General features: G+C 38.7%; 1 protein-coding gene across 1 annotated transcript in view; it reads left to right on the top strand.

The window, feature by feature from the left end:
• Window positions 1-734: 734 nt before the first annotated feature.
• The window catches only part of LRIG3 (leucine rich repeats and immunoglobulin like domains 3), a gene marked incomplete at its 5' end in the record, with an annotated part of 37,597 nt that continues 11,614 nt past the window's right edge, over window positions 735-26,717 (top strand). Inside the window, 9 exons of the mRNA XM_084206278.1 lie at window positions 735-922; window positions 7,997-8,068; window positions 8,340-8,414; window positions 20,758-20,892; window positions 21,527-21,670; window positions 23,583-23,726; window positions 24,039-24,182; window positions 24,609-24,752; window positions 26,001-26,081. Coding sequence (XP_084062404.1) covers window positions 735-922; window positions 7,997-8,068; window positions 8,340-8,414; window positions 20,758-20,892; window positions 21,527-21,670; window positions 23,583-23,726; window positions 24,039-24,182; window positions 24,609-24,752; window positions 26,001-26,081 — 1,127 coding nt within the window. The remainder of the gene's footprint in view (window positions 923-7,996; window positions 8,069-8,339; window positions 8,415-20,757; window positions 20,893-21,526; window positions 21,671-23,582; window positions 23,727-24,038; window positions 24,183-24,608; window positions 24,753-26,000; window positions 26,082-26,717) is intronic.

Here is a 26,717-nt window from a genome sequence, read left to right as displayed (position 1 = left end):
GAAGGCAGGAGTTAACCTCACCTCACCTTTTACATGCCAGCGACCCTAGGCTTGGCTGGGAAGCCTGGGGCCTCTAGAGCAGCTTCTAGATTAGCAGGACACACGCTGCCTCGTGTGCTGGCAAAGGGAAACCCCGCGCGAGCGCGGCCATGGCGCCCGTGCCTTCTCACCTCGGCCCGGGCGCGGTGGGCGATGCTCAGGGCACACAGGGCCCGCTCCCGCCCGCCCATGGAGAGGCTGAGGACGGCAGCAAAATCCCCCAGTAGCGCCCGCCGTGCTGCGGGGCGGAGGCCCGGGGATGGCACCGCCGAGGCCTGGCAGCAGTAGGGCACGATGCCGGCCCACCCGCGCCCTGGCCCGCCATCCCACATCTCAGCCCCGCGGGGCCCGGCCGCGGCTGTCGGGGAGGGAGCTGTCGGGGAGGGACATGGCACGGGGAGGGGGCTGCGGCGGGGCGGGCCGTGCGCGGGGCTCCCCCGGCCGCGCGGAGGCGGGCTGAGGTGGCGGAAAGTTTGCGGAGTGGCTGGCGGCGGTGGCGGCGCTGCGGTCCCCTCCCGCTTTCTTTACTTTTTTCTACACACCCGTCTCCCACCGCCTTCCCCCCTCAGCGGTCGCTCCGGGGCATGAGCGGTAGCCGCCACCCGCGCTGAGAAGCAGGAGGTCGTGCCGCGCTCGGCTCTGTCAGTGGGGCGAACGCCAGGGACGGGAGCGGGAGCAGCGGCTCCGAGCCCGCCATGCTCCGCCGGCCCCGCTCGGCGCTCGCCGTCCTCCCGGCGCTGCTCCTACTGCCGCTGCTGCTGGGCGGCCGCCCCGCCGCCGCTCGCTGCCCCGCGCCCTGCCGCTGCGCTGGGCACCTCGTCGCCTGCAGCCGCCTGGAGTTGAGCCGGCTGCCCGAGCGGCTACCGCGGGGGGCGGTGCAGCTGTGAGTATCGGGGCGGCGGGCTCCGTGGCGGGCTGGGGTCTGCGTCCGCCCGCCCGCCATCTTCTGCCCCCCGGGGCCGCGGACGGGCGGGCTTTGCGGGGAGCGCGGGTGTGGTGGCGGCAGCGAGGTGCGGGAGCGGGCAGCACTGCGGCTGCGGCCGAGCTGTCAGCGGGCGCGGCGAGGTCGCCGGTGGCCGCAGCGGGACAGCGTCCCTTGGGGCGGCTGCGGCCCCGAACGATGGTGGCGATAAGCGTCCCGCTGAAATGGGCCCGGGAGCGCTGCTCCCGGGAAAGGGAGGAAAAAGTTCTGTTGGCTTTCTTAGACAACGTGCAGTAATCATCGCGTTAACGCTGATGTGATTTTCCCAACGGTGTGTTGGGAAAGCTCCTATCGGTTTTCTTCGTGCAACTCTTCATTCCTGGGTAGTTTTGGCGCTGGCGATGGTGCGGGCCCGCTCGGCCCGATGCCGCGCAGTGGCCGAACCCAGGGTAGCGCGAACTCAAACTGAGGCAAAGTTACTTTCAGTGACAAACTTTGATAGAGAAAGCATAAATTAGGTCAGCTATCTAAAAGCTTGAAAATGGCCGAGGGACTTCTCACATTTGTTTTTAATCGCTTGTCACTGAAAGATCTTCTATATTAGTCGTATTAATTTTCTATTACATTTTCAAAGTAGATCGAGATAAGGGCTTTAAAGTAAACAGGAAAACTTTCAATTAGTTGTGGCTAATTCTGTTCAATTGCCTCGTCTGGAGGTCATGCTGCTTTACTCATGAAATGTGGATGGCTGTATTGACACCATATGGAACTGAACACAGGAATGGCTCTGGGAGTTGAATATTTCCAGGACTGCTATACAAAAGTGTGAGGGGAAAGAAACTTTTTTTTTTTTCCCCTATGTGATTGAAACATACATACCTACTACTGCATCTGCTTTACATTCAACAACTGGTTTTGCTTTCTATTATATTTCATTCCTCTTAGTTTTTTGAAGTGTTTCAGTATGCCCACTTAAGTTTTCTGACAAAACCTAAGGATTTTGTTTTGATATAAGGTAAGCTTTATAGTTTAATTTCTTCGCTTAGCATACATCAATGCTGTTAAAATTCAGATGTGGAAAATAAAAAGGGGAAAATCACAGAACTCTTCATTTTTTTTAGAGTTGCTTTAAAAAGCATTTTTCATTAGCAGGAATACAAATTTGTTTTTTCCACTTATGTTCCCGAGAGACAATAAAACACATTGCAGGGCTTTTTTTGTTAGCGCAAGGGACATTTTTCTAATTAGAATTCCCTTGGTAGTGTAAATTGCCCTTATGTAAGTTCACATTCCTTTAAAAGTGTGAGAAAATAAGTTCCGCTTGTATAAATAAGCTTTGGTCTGTTGTAAGAAACCCTGCTGTGATTACTCATTGGACAGCTGTGTCACTTGCTTTTAAACTCACAGAAGTACATCTTTGTAGGTGTCACCAAACCATGTGGTCTGGCCGCTTTTGTGTAAATATTTCTTTTGTTTGTGACAAATGCCTTAGAACTACCCTGCTTTTTCTTCCTTGCTCTCTTAATAAGAACAAGGAAGAGTGTGGCATTGTCTGTTACCTCCAGCTACCCCAGTACTTGGACCTGGGATTGTGCAATTGGGTAATTAATGCGTTCAGCTTTACGTACACAAAAAAGGTTTGGATTATTGTTGCAACAAACTGCACATTACAAGACTGTTTATGAATTTTATTGCTTTATGTCTACTATGTTTTCCATGAAACTCTATAGTGGATATAGCCAAAGGCTAGTAGTTTAATTGCAGGCTTTCCAGTCCTCTTGAGAGAACAGCTATTTTTACCACGTTCTTAACATACATAGGTGAGACCCCCTAAGCAGGAGAGTGGAAGCTCTTCTGCCTGAGAAGGTCTAGGCCTATGTTAGGCTTTACACCTTCCTTTGCCCATCTGTACTCACCCATACGGAGACCAGGTTTTGAAACTCCTGCTGCATACTTTCATGCCTTTTTTTGTTGACATTCCCTGCTGAAATAAAATATGAGTGACCTCAGAATGGACAAAGAGAGGGGAAAAAATAAACCTGACTTATGTCCCCTTCTTCTTGGTGGCAGGTGTGGGTCTCCTGTGTTGTATGGAGGTGTCTTCACAAAGTATAGTGTAAACAGGCTGTAATTGCCAACTTCACCATGATTTTAGCTAAAAATGCCTTCTTTTATCACCTTGCCTTCATGAGAGGTAACAGTCTGCTGAAAACTGATAAACATTTATAATGGCTTTGTGTACAGATAGTTTTGAAGTTGGATTTCCATTTAATTCCAGGATGTATATTCTGATACTGCAAGAATGTAGGGTTGTTAGAGCCGGTGGAGGAGGAAGAGTGTTGAGCATTGGCCAGAGTCCTCCCTGTGTGCAAACTATTTCTGGCACTGCAGTACCCTTTGCCAGGTTCACTCAGGAATGCTAGAACTGTCGGTGGGACAGGAGGGAAAGTCTGAAAAATGGTTTTCACTTGTGTTTGTGTTACATCTTTAGTATTTACATTTTATAAATCCTCTAGTTCCCTACCAGAATTGCCAGAAAAAAAAGCTGTATGGTTTTCACAGCTGTTTTTCAATATTTTCCAGACTAAAGCTTGAACATAGCAAGCTGATTTATGAGTCACTTTGGATCAGTGTCTTAAAACAGCTACAGCCTGGCTTTTTGTTTTTCAGCTCTGCTGATTTCTGCTGAATTAGCAGCTCTATAGGCCCCAGTGGGACTGATTAAGGAACTGTTGCTGGATTTGCATTTTAAAATTTGACTTGGGGCTCAGGTTTCTGAGTTCTCTAAGGAAGAAGATGATAATTGTGACTAAGTGTTGTAAATTAAGTTAGAGTCTAAAAGTTATATCTATAAAATGTGTGAAGAAGCACTTGCCTTCTCCCTCTATCCATTAGGCTTCCTTTCAGTTTTTAATCACACAAACATTGATGTTCAGACTTAAGTTTCAGCTAGTGCTGGGACTTGTGAGTTACAAAAAATGGTCATACAAACATAATGGAACAAAGAAAATAGTTTCTTTCATAGAACAGGTTCTTTGAGGGCAAAAACTATGGCATGCTTTCTCAAGTGGAGGCCATTCTACTTAAATGTCCAATCACTTCTCTTAGAAATGTGAGGTGAAGAACAGGTATATATGCTTACTATTGCTATAAAGAATTTCTTAATATGTATCTGATTTCGGACTTTTCAGAGTATGTTCTATCGTCTATGACTTTTGAGATTCTAGTAGCAAGTAATTACTTGCTACTAGAGGGGAATTTTCTCCCCTCTTGTAATTTTGTTTTAACATACAAGGAAAATTCAGAAATGGAAAACACCTAGTAAAAATGTTTGAACAATGTCAGTTCCTTTTCTGTGAAGGAAAAATAGGATTTCATTTTCCAACTTTTTCTTCATACATGTTTTAAGGTATGTTGAGAAATGCATTGATAATAAACTTGTAGCTTTGCAACTGCGATGATAGGTTTTTATATTTAAAAAAATTGTGCCAATCCAGTGCTTGTAAGTTTGAAAAAATTCTACAGGCTTAAGCTTCATTTCGATTATTAGTAAAAGGCAAATATTTTAACTCTTGGTTCACTTCCAACCACTCTGATTGAACTTGAAATGTAACTTGCAAGGCTTTTTTTACCAAAATTTCATTAAGTTTCCTATGCCAGTAGCACTGAGTAATGTTTAATAAAATATTTATAATACGTATTTTATGCAACTATTGGTAGACAAGCATATCTACTGTATGAAACAGGCAATTCAGTATTGTCTGGAGGGTTGGGCATTTTTTGTTGGTTTTTTGCTTTGGGATTTTTTTTTCCATCTTGTGTTTGACAACCTGGTGTAAGTAAACCAGGCATAAGAAATTTTTATGTATGTATTTTTTAAAGTAGGTGCTACTTGGAAAATGTGAATGTATCTTTAGTGTTAAAAAACAAACACCAAAAAAAGTAGTTTGAAACCTAGTGTTAGTTACGCTCACGGTTGCCTTGATAGACTCCAGATGGATGTGAGCTTAAGCTATGAGTGAAAGTGTCTGGCTCCAGTGTGGTGATCATGCACAGCAGTGGTTGTAATTGCAGGATTTTTATAGTTTAAGGACTCTGCCAGATTTTTTTTTTTTAACATGTTTTAACTCCAGCAGAACAAATCTACTCACGTCTGTTACTGTCTGGTGGGTCCTTTAAGCAAACTTGCCTTAAATAAACCTTTTGCAGAGTTTTTGGGTGAAATGAAGAAATGCAGGGTTTTAGCACTAATGTTGAAAGCTCTTTGTTGAAATAATTACTGATTCCTAAGTCTTGTCTGAAGCGTGAACAACAGTAACATGTTAGGCACTAACAGCCATAATTTAACTGAATTTTTGCTGTTTATTTGCATAGTTCTTATAATCCCTACAGACTAAAGCCAAATATTGAATTAAGTTTAAGGGCAAAAACTGTCTCTACTCTGCCTTTAAGGACCAGGTTAGATTGCTGTCTAGATTTTTGTAGCAGCATACTTTTTCAGTATTTACACTTAAGAATGCAGCGTGAGAATTTCAAATCTGTGCAGCTAATGCCTTCACATGTTAAACAAAGGGATTTTTCTCCTGTGTATGGCCTGGAGATTGTTTGCACTAGATTTTTAAGCAGTGAAAGATGCAATCCTCTAACTTTAATGTGGTTAACCTAATACAGGAGAACTCAAAATCATAATGGTGGAACTAAAATTAGTGGGCTTTTGAAAACATTGACACTGTATTGGTTTTCCATTGTTAAGAGGGGGTTTAGACACCTGAAAGTCAAGGCACAGATATATATTAGGTGCTTGAGTCCAGAGCTGAGTCTCTGAAAACATCCCTTCTGTGGCCACCTGAAGGTGGTGGAATGTGTTCACTTCTGTAGGGTGGGTCTCCCCCAGCCCTCAGCCCCTTCTTTTGTTCTGGAAAATGCCATTCACACCTGCAGCTCTGCCCTGTGCAGTCCTGGCTTGGGAAATGCAGCGCATCTCTTTTCCCTGTCTGTGGCTCTGAACCAGTTCTCATGCCACAGCTCAGCAGCTTGCTGGGTCTGGTCCAGTTGGCTGGCTCAGAGCACACCTTACAGCTGAGTAGTGGTGGTAACCTCATAATACCCATACATGCCTGGGATTAATTTTTATACTTAATCTTATTATTACTGTGGGATTTTTTAATTGCCAACTATAGGAGAGGAACAAAAGTGACAATGAAACTATCCTGGCAACATTGAACAAGTCAGTTGGGAGACTCTAAAACAGAGTTTCACTATCCACATGTTCTGCTAAGGAAACCTATGTGGCTGGCAGGGTGTCAGGGCTTAGTCACAGACCAGAATGCCTAGCACAGACCCTGAACTTGGCTTTGCTTAAGCCAGCTCTGGTCTGTGTGCAGCAGGGATATGCTCTTCATCAGCTTTCTTCACTTCTCGAACTGTGGATAGAGAGCAGACACGTCCATGGCAGTCAGACCTGTGTTTGGCATGCTCAGCACAGATGACTCTACTGAGTCATCTTACCCAGAAAAAGTAAGAAGTCATGTAGTTTCCACATAGATTTAATTTGAAATGACACTTCATCCTTGTGTGGCTTGATGAGGACCCCAGGTATGGTGGATGACTCTTAAGTGCTTAATTAGCATGGGGAAAAGTATCATGGAGTGTGAGCAATTTTTTTTCAAAAGGGTGCTTTTTAAAGCACCCTTTACCTGATACTATAGCTGCTCACTGCTGAGGTGCACTGATTCATTTCTTTATGTGTCTGCATTACAGACACTCACTGGAGTGAATTTAAGAACTCACTAAAGTAATGTCATTTTTGTTAGCTGGCTTGGATAAATGCAGTGTTTTAACTTGGAACAAATGCTTGCAGATGGCTGGATTGATGCTGGTGAGGTCGGGATAGTCTGTAGTAGGGGAACAGAAAACTGCACGTGTTGGTGGATGAGTGACTGAGAAGGGGGAGGCCTTCAGCAGAGCTAGTCATGGTCACAAGATGAGTTGTGAGTCTGTACCACTTGTGCAGAGATTTAGAGATGTGCAGGTTTGAGTTCCTGCAGTTAGCTTTTCTCTCTTTTGCTTTACAGTCACTCTTATTTCTGTTATGTTTCCAGTACTTCTGAGGCTACAGCAAAAGTTCCTTAGGACTTTCGTATGATGTCAAGTGTTTGAGAGGGTAAAGATGCATGGCACTGTAAGGAAAAGTATTTCTTGGGGTCAAGAAGAAGTTGCATTTTAGTTGCATTTTTAGTACATGGCTTGTTTTGTAGCAAATGCTGCAAAGGTGTTAACAATTGCTTATAAGCTGCATCAATATATACTGGGATCTTCAACATGGCACAAGCTAAGGGTTCAAGCTGCTTTTTCAAGGGTAATTAAGTGTGGTATTAATATCACCAGTATGCAGACATCTTAACACTCAGAATTAAGCCTTGCTATGTCTGTTTTTTTCTGCTATTTCTTAAGATCTCCATTAAATTTGGTTTTGTGGGAATGGTGTCCAAAATTTTGTGGAAGCATGAAAATACAATTGCGATTTATGGGTGGTCCTCATTGTGTATTTGTGATCTATGCATTGCTTTTGAGATATGTGTGAAAAGGGTGAAATATTGTGATTAACCCAAGGAATGAGACTGTAATGACTATTGTTTTTTGAATTTTCCTTGTTGAAGTAACCAAGGGGTTGTAAAAAATATTGCCATATTTTTTTGTTGTGAGGGGATGTGGGAGAGTGGTTGTTGGTGTATCTGAGTCAAAATCTTATGATGTTTTCCATGGGTCCTGTGTACATTCCAATGAACAGTTCTGTATTGTTCAGAGATACTAGGAATTTCCTTGACACTGCTAGCAGTGATCAAGGTATTTGCATTTGTATTTTTATATTTATACCTTGTGTAAGCAAATGAGTTTCTATTCTAATTTTGCTAATAAAAAAACCTTTTTATGTACTTGGAGACAAGTGAGAACATAATTTGGATTGAAATTGCAATGCTTTACCTGATATCATATGGCAAAACTGACAGGGTGTTTATTTTTCTAACCTCATAGGGACTTAAGTCACAACAAATTATCTTCAATCAAGACCAGTATCTTGGATCACCTTCATAGTCTTCAGGAAGTGTAAGTTAATTTGTCTTAATTAAAAACCATACCAAAACATAAACCCCAACCAAAAATACTCAGCCTGTGTTTGTGTATGCTAATTGTGTAGTTATTTCTCTAGGGATGGTTGCTTGAACAACAAAAATACTTGCTGTTCTGATATTTTACATTAAGTGAAACTGGAATTATTTTTTAATTTCGAGGTGACACAGTTCAGCAGTTTAGCAAGTCCAATGTACATACTTCTGATTAACATCAAAGCTAACTCTCCCTTTTGTAATATTAATAGGAAGTTGAACAACAATGAACTGGAGATCATTCCAGATCTGGGACCAGTCTCGGCAAATATAACTCTTCTGTCTTTGTAAGTAAATCTTACTCTTGTCCCTGGTTAGTGGAACTAACTCTACAGGGTTCATAGAAATACTTGCATTACAGAGATTAAAGTAAAATAATTAGAAATAGAGCAGTTTGTGGTTAGGAAGTCGATTATGTATATTATTTAGTAGTTCTTTAAAATGTGTATAATTGAGCTTAATCCTTGTAGTTTTTGTGCTTCCCAAATACAAAGACTGCATTAGAATTAATTTATGTACCCAGAAGTACCCAGAAGCCTTAGTCCTGTTGTGCAAGGCACTGTACAAGCATCTGTAAGTGTTACAAAAACTTGTACAGTGCTGCCTTTAGAGCAAGACTTACAATCCATCGTTATGCATCTTGGCTGAGATCCTTATGTGTTAAATCATGGCAGAATTCCATTAATTTCACTGGACAATACAGGGAAATCCCCTTGAGATGCAGCTTCAGAATAAGTATCTAGGTAAGATGTTTTGCCAATGTCTTGAAAATTTTTTTTGGAGCCCATTTTAATGTGTGGCACAATTTTTTTTTTTTTTTTTAGTGTAGTTAATACGTAAAATTGTGACACATAATTATGTCCGTGTTCATTGCATTTCATTAAAGAAATGAGTAGGTTACTTGGTGTTCATTTGTAATATGAGTATAAAGTTGTAAAAGGCATACAGAACCCATAACCAGAAAAGTTGATTTTAAAGGAAATCTTATTCCTGATGTTTTAACAATATATTAGTTGGAGTTCTTTTCTGTGATTTAGTTTCAATAAACTGTTGAAGGAAGGTGTAGAAAAGTATCTACTATAATACTGTTAGTTAGAAAAAAAGACCTGATTTTCATTTGTGGGATTTGTGTTTTATCAATGGGAATCTAAAGTGTCTAAAGCTAATAATATGTAGCCCTCTGGCCGAATTCTGTCCTTCAGTACAAATTGCAAGTTACCTTTCTTCAAGAATCCTCAAGGGTTAAAACAATACAATAAACTTTGGAAACCTGTTCAGTTAATTAAATTGATCACTATTCAATTGCTTACATCTGGTGATTTATAGGGGTTTGTTTTTACTCTAGGCCTAGGTCAGCCAAGTCAGCTGGTGCAGCCGCTGTGTCTGGGCTGCTCTGTTTGAATAAGAACTAAGTGACATTTGATACTGATGTGGTTTCTTACAGATCAGAATCAGAAAAGAATGAAAGAAAAAGCAGATGGTGTCTGACAACTAACTGTTGAATTTAAGCACATTTTTTGTTTTTCATTCTGTAGTTCAAGCAGTTAATTGATCTGAAATTTTTATTTGTCATATATATATATATATATTCCACCCTGCTAAGGTACTTTTTACCACAAGGCTAGAAATATTAGCATAATAAAATGGTTTATATAGTGTTGCTTTTTTTATGAATTCTTAGCATTTCTCTTTTCATGGAAACTCAACAGTTGTTGTTTAGAGGAAGCTAAAATCATTCTTTTGCAGCTGTGCAAAAATTTGGTATTCCTTTGTGAGAATAAATAATTATTAGTCACTGTTGAATTGTTTGTTTCGTATACTTATGTCCCTGGCTTGGGACATTCACTCAGGCAGTCAAATATGGAAAAATCTTTGCTATGCATTGTATATGCTAACACTTGAAAGAAAAATATGTATTTTCTAAAAGCTTTTATCACACTACTAATGCAGTTAAAGTTGCTCTAGTTGGGTGTTAGCTGGCTTTCATTCTAATTCTGTGTGTGGATAAGGAGATTACTGAATGTAACTGTGCTACAGCTGAGATTTAATACCTATTCTATGACTACAGCAGAGATTCCTGGAGTTTAATATGGCAGAAATAATTACTTTAATGTTTTGTGTTAACTTACAAATACCAGTCTACCGTAGTTAAGATAATTGTTTGTTCTATATCAAAACAGATGAACATAGAACATAAAATTAGAGTTGTATTATAGTGTCCAAAAATAGATCATCTTGTCTCTTTTGCATGGCTTTTCTTTAAAACCTAGAGTAGAATCATAGAATCATTTAAGTTGAAAAAGACCTTTATGATCAAGTCCAACCATTAACTCAGCACTGTCAAGGCCACCACTAAACCGTGTCTGTAAAAGCCGCATATGCACATCTTGTCAGTACTTCCAGAGATGGTGGCTTAATCCCTTTCCCTTTGCAGTCTGTGCTTCACAACCTTCACCATCAGGAAATTTTAGAGAGCAATAAGGTTTCTCCTGAGCCTCCTGTTCTTACTGGTTGGATATTATTTATGTAAGGATACTAAATTTAATTTCATAGAAAATAGTATTAATAAAGAGAAATAAACATACCGTTGTTTGGTATAAAAATATATATGGTATTGCAGTGGCATAAATGGACAAATAATCTAATGAAACATTTTTAGAAGTGAAAAAATACATGCATTTGTTTTTTCTGTGGTGGATGTTATTTGAAGTGATCTTAAGTCATGTGAAAAGAACACATAGGGAACAATTAGAATATAAGTTTTAGAATTGCTCTTCAGAGAAACATCTGATGACTTTCTCCAGCATTTTAAACTTTTATAAGAAAGGAGGTTGTGAAGCCTTTCCAAAGCAAACCACTGTTTCCATGTTGAGTCTTTGTTCTGGCTTTCACAGGGTAGCAGAAAGGAGGGTGATAGTCTTCTAGATTTGTTTACACTTCTTATGAGATACATAAAACTTGGTTCATTACTGTCAGTTGAAAAGCCAGCTGTTTTTTTTCCAAAGGAATCTTCAAGAAGTGCTGTAGAAGCAACACCCTCTTTTCTTGCCAATATCTTCATTGTTGAAGAAGCTCTATTACAAGATTTTTTTCTTTCACTTGTGAAGAATTCTTACTGAGCTGGGGATCATTAGAATTTTACCTGTTCTGCAAGAATTTTCTTGCCCTGCAGAGGAAATTACACTGCTGGTATGTCTCCACAATAGTGCAGGTATCCCCACGCAGCCGTATATGTCTGAATTCTTTGAAGGATATAAACAAGCATGGGTGGATTATCATGTTAGTCCAGTTTCCATTTCTGGAGCTACTTCATTTCTAGCTATCTAGTTGATATTTTATCTAAATGAGATATTTACATACTAATGAATTATTCAGGATAAACATACCCAGAGCAGGAGATGATCCCAGTCTGTCTGTAACATGAAACAGCAGTGCTAACATTTTGTTTTTACCAATGCCAGTTGAGGGTTGAGCATCTTGGGAATGAAAAGTATCAGGCAGGTACACCCCCTCACAACCACCCTGGGAGATGTGTCAGTGTGAAGGAGTGAGTATACAAGGATATTCAGGCACACTCTCCTTACATGGCTGGAGATGTATCTATGATTTTATTCATGTGATGAGTATATATCTTGTTAGAGCTTGTGAGCCTCCTGGGAATCTGGATACTGCTGTAAGCTACATGGGTGGTAGTTTGGGATATATCTGGTCAGGAGGCGTAGGTCAAGTCTCTGAAAATTAAATTGCAGGGTGTTCTTTTTGCACAGCCACCAAGCCCTTTTATATATGTTCTATAAGAGAAGGCATGAAGAGAACAGTATATGAAGGCAGGAAGAGAGAAGTTTGGGTATTTGCCAGAGATTGTCAGCACAATAGCTCTAGCCAGGAGGTCAGGTCCCCTGCGTGCTGGCAACATAAGCTTTTGAGGAGAGTAGTGGATTTAACAGCTGCTTACCACAGGTATGTAATGTGCAGACAAGCATACATGGTAATGTAAGTGCATTTATTTATCCCTAGAAGTAAAATATGTTAGAAGTTTTCTAGTTTGCATTCCTGAAGTAAATGTAAAACCAGTTAAATTAATGGAGAAATGCTTTAAATTTTTGTACTAGAGAATTCTTCATTTCTTGGAGAAAAAACAGTTTACTTTTTACTGTTCCAAGATAGGTGGATTGCTTTTGTATCAGGTAAAAAAATGGGCACTAATGCCCTCATTCCAGGAGAACAAGTGAAAGTTCTGAGTATTGTTTCCATTGCTTATCCAAGATGTACCACTTCTGTCCTATTTATCCTAAAAATCTGCCTGAACCAGTGATCTTGGCACATGAGAAGAAGACTAATACTGCCCTTCAGGTCTATCACAGTTGTAGTTTTGGACCTAAGAGAAAAATCCAGAAACAGATTGAAACCAAATAGTTTAAGTACAATAGCCTTGTCTAGAAGTCCTGTTAACTGCCAACTATTATTTGCATAGGGGTTTTACTTAAAAATTCTTCTGAAAATGTTAGCTACTTCTAATGTTACTAGTACTTTGTAAGGAAGAGACTGATTTGCAAATTCAGCCATGTTATGTAAGATTTTGTTTGAGGATATACAGTTTAAATAAGAAACCCATGCTACTTTTACTTGCATGGGTTTCAATTTAGAATTTAAAAAAATTACGTAGTTGTAGACACTGTCCAACATCATTAGTACACTGCATCCTTGAGTACTATGAAGAATGGAAGGTAGCAGTGACTATGAAGAGACAGAACAGCTTTGAGTATTGAAGTATCCTGTCTCTCCAACTAGAATTTATTGTTCTTATCAAAACGTATGTGTAGAACTGGTATTAAAGCCCCCATGTTTCTTATTACTCACATCCAGGATGTGTTCCATAGTAATGCACTTGTAGTCAGTAGGGACTCGAAGTGCTGTACATGGCCAGGTCTTTAGTGCATATAGTGAAATTCTAACATTAGACTAGTTTTCAAGAATAGAGTGTTTTAAATAGACTTGTAATTTTACATTTTATTGAATAGGAGATACTTTATATAAAGGCACTAGAGCATGTGGCGTAGGTGAGTCAAGTTTTTATGTTGTAAGGACTGACCATGTCAGTCTAGAACACAAACAAATACTTGGTCGTAGTAAAGTCAGAGAGGAAAATGTAGAAGTCGTGATGTGGAAGTTAAAGGGTGAATGAATGATTCACAGTTCAGGAATGTTTGTCAAGTCTTACATTTATGTGTGTTTTACATTAGGTTCCTGCTTCACTTTTTTTTTAGAATGTTAAATCTGTTTATGAGAGACATAATGAAAATGCGACATGGTAGAGATTTTTCTCTGCTGTGTTGGGGGAATCCTCCAACTCTATCTGTACAGGTAACCTTTAAGGCAGGGACTGTTCACTTTTGCGTTCTGAGATATTTAAAAGTCCTGCCAAAATTGAGACAGTTTTTTGAAATGTGGCTATGTGTTTGTTAGACGATGAACAGAATCCACAAGCCACTTCTCTGAAGGGTTTTTACAGCCTTTAGTTTGTAATGTCTTTCTGTCAATATGTGCTGAATTTAAATCTCCTGGCTTTGAAGATGTGTCTTGTATCCTGGATGTTTAAAATGGTAAATGAACAAAAAGTACTAACAGAAAAGGTCAGGAGATAAAACAGGACAAAAGAACTGTAAAGTAGCCAGTCCTAGATGACTGCACAGGTCAGACGTTTTCATAGTAAGAAAAACTACTGCAGCTTTAAATTGGCTTTCTGATCAGCCACTACAAAATTAGCCTGATTACTTATCTTACTTTATGTACAAACATAGTTACTGAAGAAAAGTGTCAATTAAGTCCTTCTATGATTGCGAAGGGGTTTTTTTTTAAATTTTTTTTTTAGTATTGTGTGTCCTTTTCTGTTTAAAATGTGAAACGTATATTTATGTATGTGATTTGATAATGGGCATCCCAAATCTGGCTTTAGATAGTCATATTGAGAAATAAAATGCAACTAATTGAAGCAAACACTCAAAGTAAATCATGCATTTGTCCCATCTGAAAGTTTAGAAATAAGAGTGATAGTTTGCACTTGTGGCAGTAACTTAAACCCCTGTAAAAGGCCTTCAGTAAAGACAGAAGGATAGGTATGAGAAGTTTGCCTCTGTGTCATCTCACAGTGGTCTGGGAGTGAAAGTTGTGTGTAAAACCCTACCTACACTTTCCCAGTAGGCAGTTAGAAAGCTGCAGTCACAAGAAAGATGTTTAGATGAAGCTCCTGAAAATGAAAGCTTGCATTCACTAGTGAATGCCTTTCCCTTCTATGCTTGCCAGAGAAAGTGGTATTGTTTGTTTATAAAGCTAGCATGCTAAACTGGAGTCTGGATCCCAGTATGAAGAAAACATTGGTCAAATATTTTACATCTTTGTCATCTCTTCAGCTACCACTTTATTATGGGAAGGATTAAGATTTGGATGCTGCCTGGAAGAGTTTGTTTTGAAGAAGGATTGAAAGAAGGGATAGAGGAATGCCAGACTGGGCTTCAGGCATAAGGCTACTTGGAGAATGTCCCAAAATCGAGAGTGGTGGTAAACCATGTGTGACTTGGTCTGAAGTTGTGAGCAAAAAGCTAGAGCGAGGAACTTACTGGAATTAGTTCTTGCAGTCTTTGACATTTGGTGTGGAAACTTAAGAGGAAGTAAATGAAAGAATTTTAAAAGAAACCTGACTTAGTCAGGTTTTCAGACATGGAAACTCAATTTTTATGACAGCAATTTAGGCTGAATGATGGGAAAGAGAAGAAGTACATAGAAACCCAGAGTTTGTTGTAGCTAGAGTTGTGTGAGTGAGAGCCTAGATTACTGCTTTTGCAATGAGAATGGAAAGAATGCAGATTTTATGAGCTATTTGCAGTGGATAAATCTGTCATGATTTTTTGATCAGAGTGGTAAAGGTAAAGGTGAATTAAAAAGAATCGTATGGACTTCAAAAATAGAAAACACTGTTCTGATATGACAGAATGGAAGAGTAGTAGGAATTTTACAGAGGAGTAGGGCATATGATATGGGAAATGAGAGAAGTGAGAATGAAATTGAGAGGTCAGGCATAAGTGTTTGGATTATATTTTAGAAAATTGGTGGTGGTGATTGCAGTAGAGCAGTGAAATCACTTGTGCCTTGAGTGAAAGAGAAGTGTATGGGAGAACATGGCTTACTTTGAATGATTGAAGTTAGGGGTACATCTAGAGGGGTGTGCAGTCTAAACTGGCTAGGCTTTGGTCTGCACGCTCTGAAAGGGAGGGTTGCTCTGTGATGATAAAGCATAATTGTTTTTACTTAGGAACTCCATACATTAGATTAGAAAGATGATTTATAATACTTTAGGGCACTATGCTGATTCTATCTAGGTCATATTTAAATTTTTCCAAGATTTTAGCATTAACTAACTGTCACACAGCTCACCAAGTCTGCAATGGGTTATTCCTGTTGTCAGCTTTTGCCAAAATAGTTATGTTTGCATTGCTTTTGTTTGCAGTTATTAAAATAAAGGAATGAACTTACACATTCACTTGCCTATCACATCCTAGGCAGCTTGTGATTATTTTGGAAACTGAATTGGAAACAGACATCAGGGTATTGAGTGTTTGGAAGGAAAACCTAATTAGTTGCATATTGGTACTATGACTGGAATCAGAAGAGAATTGTTATGAAGTATCATGTGTTTGAAAGTTTGGATTTGTCTCTTCTTGATGAGGAAAACATAACTGATCACTGTTTCAGTCTGCATCTTTTCCCCTTTCACAGTTTGTGTTTGATTTGGGAATCAATAGACCTTTGGTTTCAAGTTTTGGACAGGGTATCAGTATCCTACAGAGTTCTGAGTTTTCTGTGTAATATAAAAAAACACGAAATAGAAAAGCAGATGTCTTTCTGACATCTGGCTTGAAAGAGGAATGAGAGGCATGGATCATGGAATGAAGGAGACCTTCAAAAGAAGGAACAACTGCTTGCCGCAAGGAAGGCAAGAAGCTCGTGTGTGAGGCAGGCATTAGACTTGTAAACCTGCCAGTAGAACTGGAAGTGAGCCAGAATCTAGGCTCTATTTCTGCTGATTTTGTCTTAGAGAAAAGCAGTTTCACTTGCAATACTTTTATGACTAACACTTAAAAATATTAAAAAAAAACCAAACAACCCAGACTTTATAATTCAGTCCAGTTGGGTGTCTTAATTGTGAGAAGAGCATGTAGTCCCATTCATATCAGAGGCTGTTTTTTTGTAAGGGTAGTGTTCAGCTAAAAACTAAAATTTCAGTATTTTAAATAATATAATTGTTCATTACAATGTTGCCCAGTATTCAAATGAGTAGAAATTGAAGAAAAAAGAAAATTTTTGCTCTTCTTGAAGTAGTAGTTACTGAGGCTCTTCAGATAAGAGTTCCTTAAAGTTGTCCAGTCTAATCCTAAGAGCCATGAGGTATGTGTCTTCCAGCACTTCCAGTTACAGTCTTGATTCTTTGTATTTACTATAATTTGTTTTTTCTTTTTGCTTCCGTTTTCTTTCACACAGTGTGTTTACATCATTGCTCCCAAAGGAGTTTGGGAGGGGAGGAGTGGGACTGCAAGAAAGAATATGCCAGCTATTTGAATATGTTGTCAGCTAGTGAATGATGGGAAGAGCAGGTGAAAAACCCAGAAAAATTTAAAAGGAGGCTGTGAGTTGTAGTGGCATGCAGTGGAGACCACCCAGAACATGCTCAGTTGTGTTGGTTTTGTAAGGACTCTGATATGGCTGCCTCCAAAAGCTCTAATCTGGTCAGACTATGTATCCATGAAATTCCATGTCTCGGCCTCAGCACTGGTCAGAAAAATGCATCCAGTCCTAGCAGAAGGCTTTTTTTTTCCTCTTTACTCTTGTTTTCCAGTCGGAGATTGCGCTATGGTTTAATTTGTCTTTTTGTGATTCAGATTATTCTGCTTCTCAGGGCTTAGTTGAGGGACAGGAGGTGCTGTATTAGTCCAGTTATACACATATGTTAAGACAGTTAGTTACTTTGCATCTAACAGTTATGCAAACCAGGCTGCATGGACTCTTCTCCAAAGTTGTCTTTTTATACAGCTTGTTTTTTGCTTCACCTGCAGGCTCCTACACATACTCCTTGTCAGGGCAGTAGGGTGAGGTCCAGCAAAGAAGTTTTCAAAACACTGCAGATCAGGATACAGCTGGAAAAAAACATTATGCTGGAAGTGCAGGAGTGTTTTTTTGTGCTGAGATTTCAAAGAGAAATAGAAGACAGGATTTAAGGTCCTAATCTGTTCGTGCCCTGGATTTTCCATGTTACAGTGTGCATGATGAGTTACAACTCATCAGGACCATGAAGCTTATGTAGATATTTTTCGTAGTTAGAAACCATTTCATAATGACAATCTTTATCAAGAGACAGTATGACTATCTCATATCTTTAAGAGGTGAGTGGGGTGGGTGAGTGGGGTGGATGTTTCAGCATTTAAGAGCTTTTATATCTGAAAGGCCTTAACTAGATGCTCAGCAAATTGGATACAGAAGTTTCTGACCTGCTTTGTATTTCCCCAGAGTAAGGAAAGTACAAGTCTTACTTCAGATACATGGCAGCTAGTTCTTTAGAATGAACCTTAAGATAGGATTAAGAGGGCTGTTATCGGATTTCTGGCCTATTGGTATGCTTAAAGTCATGAATGTTGAGAAGGAAAGCTAAGGTTTCTGATACCTATAATAAAAAACTGGTATTCTCTCTTAGGCTAGTATTCACACAGGTTTATGTAAAAGTAATTAAATCAGGCTTTATGCACTCCTGGTCGTTGGTTTGTGAAGTTTTTTGCTGCAAGTCGGGGTATAGGCACTCAAATTGCAAAAGGCACATTGAAATTCATGGAGGTATTTTTGGTGGGTTTATCTGCATTCCTTGGTGCTCCTGCTGCTTTAGCTGCTCCTAAAGCTGCAGAATGTTGCTGGTCCTTCCACATGAAGAAATTGTTATCAAATTGCTGCAGGTTCGTTTCTGGACAAACTTGATGTGCTGGTTTTCTTGTTGCAGGGAACCTCTGTTTCTCTCATCTCACCTTTAAGGTCTGTGAAATTAAACCAATGGAGTGTATGCAACTCCTTTTGTCTGAACACAGCGATAGTACCATTTCACAGGAAAGATTTTCTTTTGGCTTTTCTTACCCCCACCCTCCTCTCAGTGGAAGAACTTTTGTGTCATTGTGTCCACACTCATGCTCTTTGGTTCTGTCTTGACAGTTAGATAGGCTTGTGTTTTCAAACATGCCCTTCTTGACTAATTTTGATAATGATTTGGCATTTTTGAGGAGGGTGATACAGTGCTCTTTTCAATTTACTTAAGTGATGATTATGAAGAAAAATCAAATTAGAGTTAAACTTTCTCATTTTAAATAAACTTGGGTCTTAAAGTAGAACTATTTGGATATTTTCAGTGCTGAGTAATCTTTCAGGTTTGAATTATTATACTTATATTCTTTTGAAGAGAAACAGCACTAGGGTGTTGGAGCAATAGGGAGTGAACCATTCAGCTATTTTGCAACTGAGTAGCTTCTACAAATATGATTAAGCAGGAAGGTGCAGTGAGGGCTGGTTTGATTTTGGTGCTGTGAGACGGACTAGGACTATGATGTGTAGTGCAGTTTCAGTGAGCAAAAGAAGTTGCTCATCACCCCTCAATATGGCATTACCATCTCAAAAAAATAAAAACGTTCCTGAAGCAAACAAGCTGCAGGTTTTTTGTTTGGTTGTTTTTGTTGTAACTTGGTCTGTGTCAGATAATTTTCCAGTTGGTTTAAGTGCTACTCTGAAGATGGTGTATGAGTTTTATTCGGTTCCATTAGGTCCAACTAAAGTTTGTAATACAGGGGCTATTATCCTGCCAGTTGTGAGGAATTTCTGTTTTATGGAGCAATGCTGACACAAAGACAGTACTGTGCAAGCCGTCTTATAACTGAACACTTTCACACTGCAATTTAGAAGGCGGGCAGTTCAGGAAATTGCTGGCTTCTGCTGGAGCACACTTTTACTGCAAGGAAAATTTTATTCGTCACTCAAGTAATTGGCAGTTTTAATACCTTGTTAGTAATTACCTTGTAAACAAACTAATGCATAAAGGCAAGGCTCTATGACCTGTTGCGTTATCTAACTCACATTCTTATTTGGCCAGTGGAACTGACACATGGTGGTGGTGTTTGTTGTTGTTTTTTATTAAAGTAATTTGTTTCCATTTATTATAAATACTTTCAGCTAAGAGTTAAAAAATGCAGTGTACCTATACCAGACAGCCTAAGGAATGAAACATGATACAAGCTCAGCATTGGAGGGGCTGCAGGATCACTTACCCGTTCCCGTATGTGGTCAGAATGCCCATTAATCTCACTTCTGGTTCAGTTTGTGAGTTAGGACTTATTTGTCTTGAGCAGTAGTTCCCCCACGCCCCTTGAATACATGAGAGTTGTCCATGCTACCCTAATGTGTGGCTTACTTTTTGGTCCAGAGCAAGTATTTCCAGTAAAGGTAAACACCTTCCAGAATGAATATTCTTGTTGATAGTTTTACTAAAATTGCTTTTGCCTGCAATCTCTAGGATCTGGGAAAAGCTCCTAAATCTTGGTAATTATCAAACAAGGTATAGAATGTACCACAGCTAGAATGACTTACAAGGTAACAAGAATTATTTCAGGTTGCATTTGTTTAATTGGTTGTGATCTGCTTTTACTTATGTAGTGGTTGCCCTGAACAGTAATGCTGCTGATGTGTGGTGTATGATTCTGTACATCACGCAGCTGAGGTGGAAAAACTGGTAGGTTGCTGGGTATGAACATGAAATAGGGTCACTGGAAAAAGTTCATGTGTGAAAGTGAAAGAAGAGGTGTTCCTCAGAACAGACTAGAATACCCACATCTTCAGATTGTTGCATACTTTTTGTTGTGAAAGTGGGTGTGATGCTGAGCTGAAGTTTGACCAGACATGAAGTCCAAAACTCCTGTTATGATCTATAATATGCAGAATTTCTGTTCTTTGCTAACTCATTAGAAAAATCTGTGGATTGGAATACTAGGTCTAATTCCACAATTACAGAATGTTTTTCAGGGGATTGCACTGTCATCCATCCTTTATAATCTAGCTCTGTGTTTTTTTCTGGAAATTCAGTTGGACTTACATGCCAAGGAAGTTTTCAAAAAAACCCAAGCTAAACTGTGTCTAGTTACTATGATATTAATTTGCTTATAATAGAAAACAGCTCTAACCTTATTTCTTTACAATACTGTGACATACTGTTCCATGCAACTGCCAGATATTTCTACTGTTCAGAAACACATGATTATAGAGTTTTGCATCTCTTTTTAAAAGCCATGAATTGCAGTAATTTGATTATATTGCAATTTTTTCATAGTTTTCTGGAATTATATTTTAAGAAATATTGATGAAAAATTATTTAGACTATTCTAATTTGTGATTTTGGATTAATATTATGCATAGAGAACATATTTTATTGCTTTTCGGTAATTCAACATTATTTTCAGATAGGGGAATTAAGAACTAATATTTGCCAGGGTTGTGTAGTTAAGATGTGTTTACTCTGGAAATGACAGTCTTTTGTCTACTGCCCTTAAACTTCAGGACCAGTAACAAGATTGCCAACATTTTGTCTGAACATCTGAAGCCATTTCAGAGTCTAGAAACTTTGGACTTAAGCAACAACAATATATCGGAGCTAAAAATTTCATCATTTCCATCATTACAACTCAAGTATTTGTAAGTAAATTTTTTTTCTTTCAGGTTACTTTCAAAAATCTTGTTGGATAATTTAGATTGGCAGCTTTTTATTAAGTACTAAATCTTCTTTTAAGTGGAATGACATTAATATTCCTATCTATCTAGTTGAACATAAGCCACTAACTTGAATATATGAATTGTTACAATGAGATGTTTTAATTCATTAAAAAAAGCTAAGGCCATTATCTTGAGATGAAACAAATAGATGTGTCTCTTGAGAGAAATAATTATGTGATAAAATGAATTTAAGTTCCCCATGGATAGGCTAGTTTGTATTTATATGGAATTGGATAGACTTCTTGTGAATGCCCTTTAATTCTTATTCAGGAATATTGGAATGCAGGATATACTGACTGATAAAACAGTAACAGGTTGTTATGTACAGGATTGCCACATATTATCTTCTTCCATTATCACACTCTGGCAGAGTAGAGTAAAATGGTCATGGTGAAATACTATTTGACTATAGAAAAAGCTGACAAGAGCTCTAATTAATATGAAAAAAATCTATTTATAAATGAGTAAGCACCACTGGAGTTTTCTGTTTCACTACTTGGTGCTAAGAATTTATCAAATAACTGTAAATTTAACCTTCTAGACATTGTTTCAACAGGTATATTAACAGTAACCGAATAACCTCTATGGAGCCTGGTACCTTTGACAATTTGTCTACCACACTTCAAGTATTGAAACTGAACAGGAACAAAATTTCAGCAATTCCTCAAAAGATGTTTAAACTGTCCCATCTGCAGCACCTGTAAGTGTAACCTACAATTGACTAATTGTTTTCAGGTTTTCCAAAGCACTGGCAGTGCTTGAACTTTAGCCTTTAATTTAACCAGAGGCAGAGTGAGACAGACAGAGAAAACATATTACTACAACCCTTACTAACTGCAGCGTTGTACTGAACAAAACTACTCTTATATGTTGGTGAGATGTGAACAGTCTTTGTGTTTAAAATTGTGTTTGCCTATTAAAAGCGTAAAAAAAAAAAAAAAGACTGGAAAAGGGGTAGGAGCAATATTTCTGTGAAAAAGCATCAGGCAAATAGTAAGTAAAGTAAACTTATATAGTTTACTGCAGCAGTTATTTGCTTTTTGCTTTCATACTGGAATGAAGGAAATTCATTTGCTTTCAGATGGCATTGACAATAAGCAATATGCTTGAATAAATAGACCTTCAGCTTTACTGATACAGTGCTGTCCATAAATGTTTTACCAAATAAATAACAAAGTTATTTGAAAGAGACTGTGGGGTTTAATTGGAAAATTTAGAAAGTGCAGAAAATGGACAAGAGAAGGGGTTGCACTTTGTCAAATCCTGGATAATTACATTCCATATCAGATAGTCACGAGTTAAAAATTACACAGTCTCTTAGGCTAGCCTTGAAAGTGATAGGTTATAAGAATGCTGAAATATTAGGGTGCTTGACACTTCTGGAAAGAGTGACTGCGTTTCTTCTGTATACAAGTGCTGGAACAGTTTTAGTCCGGCCTCAGTAGAAGAGTATGAGAATAGTTCTGCAAAGCTCAGGATTTGTTAATCATTTTGGTAGACTTTCTGATCTTCAGATTCACGTTGAATTTTGGATGTTTGATACATACTTGCCTAAAAATGTTCCCTTTGTTCATAGTTATTATGCTGACTGAGTTACGTTAGGTAGCTTATCTGCAAGGAAGGCCAAAAAATTGTGTCATCATCTGAAAGTATTCAAAGAAGAATGGGGAAGAACTAAAGCGTGTTCTTACTGAATGTTTTTCAGTTTTTGTTCATATTTAAACACAGGATAAGAAGCAGGGTTCTCTCTCAGCTCTGTTATCAGGTAGATTTTGTGTCAGACTGCCATAGAGACAAGTGGAATTCTTACAGGGTTGTGACTCTGAAAAATAATGATTGTATAACTATGGGGAGAGGATTATTTAGACCTTTACTTGGCATGAGGAAATAAGTTTTGAAAGGACAGATTCTTCCTTTGGTAGACCTAAGACTTCCTTGAAGGGGCAGATGATCACTGCTTTTACCACCTTTTGATAGTATTGTCTAATCCTGTCCCTGCATCTTGCCCTCCAGCTAGTTACACCCTACATCTCCCTCACAGGATTCACATTGCTCCCAGTTTCTGACCTGCACAGGGTGAAGACCAGCAGAAGAGCAAGTGCCAAGACCACTTGAGAAAGAGGGAAGGCACTATGTGTAACTTGTTGTGGAGGAGACAGAGATGTAATGAGAGCTTGACTACAGATACAGAAAGAGATCACCCAGGATGTTCAATTTTGACTAGTTATCACAACTAAAATTTTAACTTTTTTGGGGACTGTTTATTGATTGCAGTTACAAACCAGCCTTAGGAGCTCTACTGCTGGATAAACACCACTCTCAGTTTTGAATTTGGGAACAGGATTAACCATGACATTCTAGGTCTACAGGAATTCTTTAAGTCTGAAAATCAAGGAACTACCAAGTACTTGTTCTCAGTATCAAAAAGGCAGAACAGTATTAACATGGTTGAACATAATGTGTTGCAATAAAATATTTGATTTTTATTACTTCTTGTCTTTGTTTCATGTGCAAGAAAAGTGTTCAAATAAAGTTGGTTCCAGAGAGGGAAGAAAGGTTATTGGCATGTAGGTAAAATTACTGTGCTGTAACTGTAAATTCTATTGATGCAGGGAGCTGAATCGCAACAAAATCAAAAAAATAGATGGGCTCACTTTCCAAGGACTTCCTGCTTTGAAATCATTGAAACTGCAGAGAAATGGGGTTACGAGGCTTATGGATGGTGCTTTCTGGGGTTTGACCAACATGGAAGTCTTGTAAGTATTGAACTTGCTGGTAGATTCTGCTGATAACTTACTAAGTAGACTTGCACCAAATGAATAGAATTGTGTGATAAAATGTGAAGGTGTTCATGAATTGAATTGTTTTGTTGTGGTCTGAAAAGGAGCAAGCAGTCAGTAGTGAATATGTAGAGCAGCACATTTTAAATGCATGCATACAACTCAAGATTTAAATAGAGGCTCCAGCTATCTAGCCAGTGTTGTGAGGTCAGAGGTGGACTGTGGCATAGCATGCATACTGCTCAGTTTGTGAACCTTATGTCTTTTTCTGTTTGTGGGTGTTTGTAGGCAGTTGGACCATAACAATTTAACAGAGGTAACCAAAGGCTGGCTTTATGGCTTACTGATGCTGCAGCAACTCCATCTCAGCCAAAATGCCATCAGCAGGATCAGTCCTGATGCCTGGGAATTTTGCCAAAAACTCAGTGAACTGTGAGTACCTTTATTCTCTTCCAGTTTCAAGAGCCGGGTACATGCCAAAATGTGAGCTTCTTAGCACTGATCTGTGAATTTTTCATAGCAAAGTTTCCAAGATGACTACAGCTTTGCTGTATAAGACAGTTAAATCTTGTTGAAAGAAGTTTGAAGTTAACTGGGATTGGTCCATTTCACTGTAGCAGTTGTACTAAAGCCGTAACACAGTAATTTTCAAAAGAGAGAAATTAATTCTGTAGTAATGTGTGAATTGTTTGAAACAAGGCAAAATGCTGTGGTCAGAAGTGGTGTAGTGGGTTCTGTGATAATCATCAGGGGAATACTGGTGCTTTCCCCTTGAAAATTCATGTGGGTTGAACTAAGTTAAATAAGCACTGCAGCATGAACATTAAAATGCTTTTTTTCCCCCCCTTAAATTTCCAGAGATTTGACGTCCAATCAATTAGCAAGGTTAGATGATTCAAGCTTCATTGGTTTAAGCGTGCTGGTTGGGCTGTACATTGGAAACAACAAAGTAAATTACATTGCTGATTGTGCCTTCAAGGGACTTTCCAGTCTACAGATTTTGTAAGTTGACAAACTCAAGTTGTAAGGTCAAAAACCTTAAGAAAAATCCTGTATTTATAGGTTATTTCTTTTCTGTATGAAAGAGACAAGAACATTTTGTTAACTTCCCCTGATCAGTGTATGGTTTTCTTACAGTAAGATTTCTTTCCAGAATAGTTGAGAAAGGGAGGAGTTCCTCTTTTGTTAAGGCTGTGCACAGTGGATGATGGTAACTGTGGTACAGACTTTCAGTAGCATTGTTGTGGGAGGGGCATAATCTTTTGAAGGCAGCAAGCAGAGCACGGTACCCACAGTTTTAGGGATCTGGATCATAGTTGTGTCTTAACTGAATCATTTTCTCTCACAGCAGAAATAAGAAGACAAAACTCATTGTCAGGACTGGACAATTGCTTTAAGTATTAGAGCATGTTTTGAAATAGCATTTTTTAAAGGAAGGGAAAGAACTAATCTAAATACATTCCTCTTCATTAAAGCCTTCCCATTGCATACCACTGACCCATCTGTCAGCCAGATGAACAAAACTGTTGCCTTTGCCTCTAGGCATTATTATCAGGGGTTTGCTCACATACTCACACTTAGGGCATCTAGGAAAGATGCAAATTAGAGGAGTGTACACTGTGTTTGTTAAGAATATAGAGAGTTGGAGCTGATAAAGAGAGGAAGTTAGAGAATTGTGAGCTGTTTAGGTATTAAGTATTAGGCATTTTCTCTTAGATTCTTCTTTCTCATCCAGCCCTGTAGATTGTTGGCAGACACACTTATTCTCCACACAAGTCTCTTTATGCTTCATAGATAATTAAGCAAGTGTTTTGGGATGTTAAAATGGCTCTCTGGGTGTTAATATTAAGGACTTAAAAAGTCATGAGGATGTTCTGTTTCAAAGGGACAACAGTTGGTCCTCTCCCTTCCTTGCAGTGCGTGTTTGCTTAAATAGTCCTGTATCTGAATACCTTTGGAGGGGTATGGGGGTTAGTTTGCTCACAATTCTAAAAATTGTTGAGTTTGTGATCTTTTTAATTATCAGTGGGAAAAATACTAATAGTCTTAAAAGTCTCTCAGTAGAAATGGAAATGATAAAGTTAATCAGGAAAAACTTGTTTTAAAAAACCCACAAAAACTGACTGAACAAAAATCCAACCTAGAAAGCTATTTTTGATTTTTTTTAAGTAACACCTGCTGTTGGAGAAGTATGTACCTTGCTCTTTTTAATAGCTTTTGTGGTTTGATTTCCACTCCCCTCTTAAACAGGGATCTGAAAAACAATGAAATATCATGGACTATTGAAGATATGAATGGTGCTTTCTCTGGCCTAGATAAACTTAAAAAACTGTGAGTATTGCTACAATATTTGTATCTCATCATGCCTTAAAATATAGCTTATTATGTGTCTTTCAAGGGACAAGCCCTACACTTACGGATATTAAATTTTCCATAGCAGAGATTATTTTTTTCTCCCTTATCTCATTGTTCTCCCTTACCTCATTGTTTTCTCCCTTACCTCATTATAATATCTTCCTTTTCAATAAAAGAAATTCAAGGTTCTCCAAGTCAAACTAATCTGAAATATTTTAAGTATTATTAATATTTATGGACATATTTATCAAAGAATTTGGTTTTCCCATACTAAAAAATAATAAGTGTATCATATGACAGTGGCATAGTGGCAGGCTTAGTCTTCAGTAGGGTAAAGCAACATCCAGTGGAAGTGGCTCCATTGCATTAATATGTTCAAATGCAGATTTATGAAATGAAAAAATGTTTATAGTTTTACATTTAGAATAATCCATGTCACTTAACTGCACATCTTAAATGTCTTCTAAAATCATTGTAAAATCTAGTTATTTATTCAAGGGGAATAAATTAGTATCTTTTAGATGTGATACATTTTGCTGCATTGGAAATGTGTGAGTGGTGAATACTAGTCACAGTTGAAAAATAGATGCCAAAAATGCAATTATTCAGCTC

Source organism: Fringilla coelebs (assembly GCF_963513975.1).
Source record: "Fringilla coelebs genome assembly, chromosome: 5".
In the NCBI taxonomy this organism is placed as follows: domain Eukaryota; kingdom Metazoa; phylum Chordata; class Aves; order Passeriformes; family Fringillidae; genus Fringilla; species Fringilla coelebs.
The sequence above is the reverse complement of the archived record's forward strand: the minus strand, read 5'-3'. Positions and strand labels throughout refer to the sequence as shown.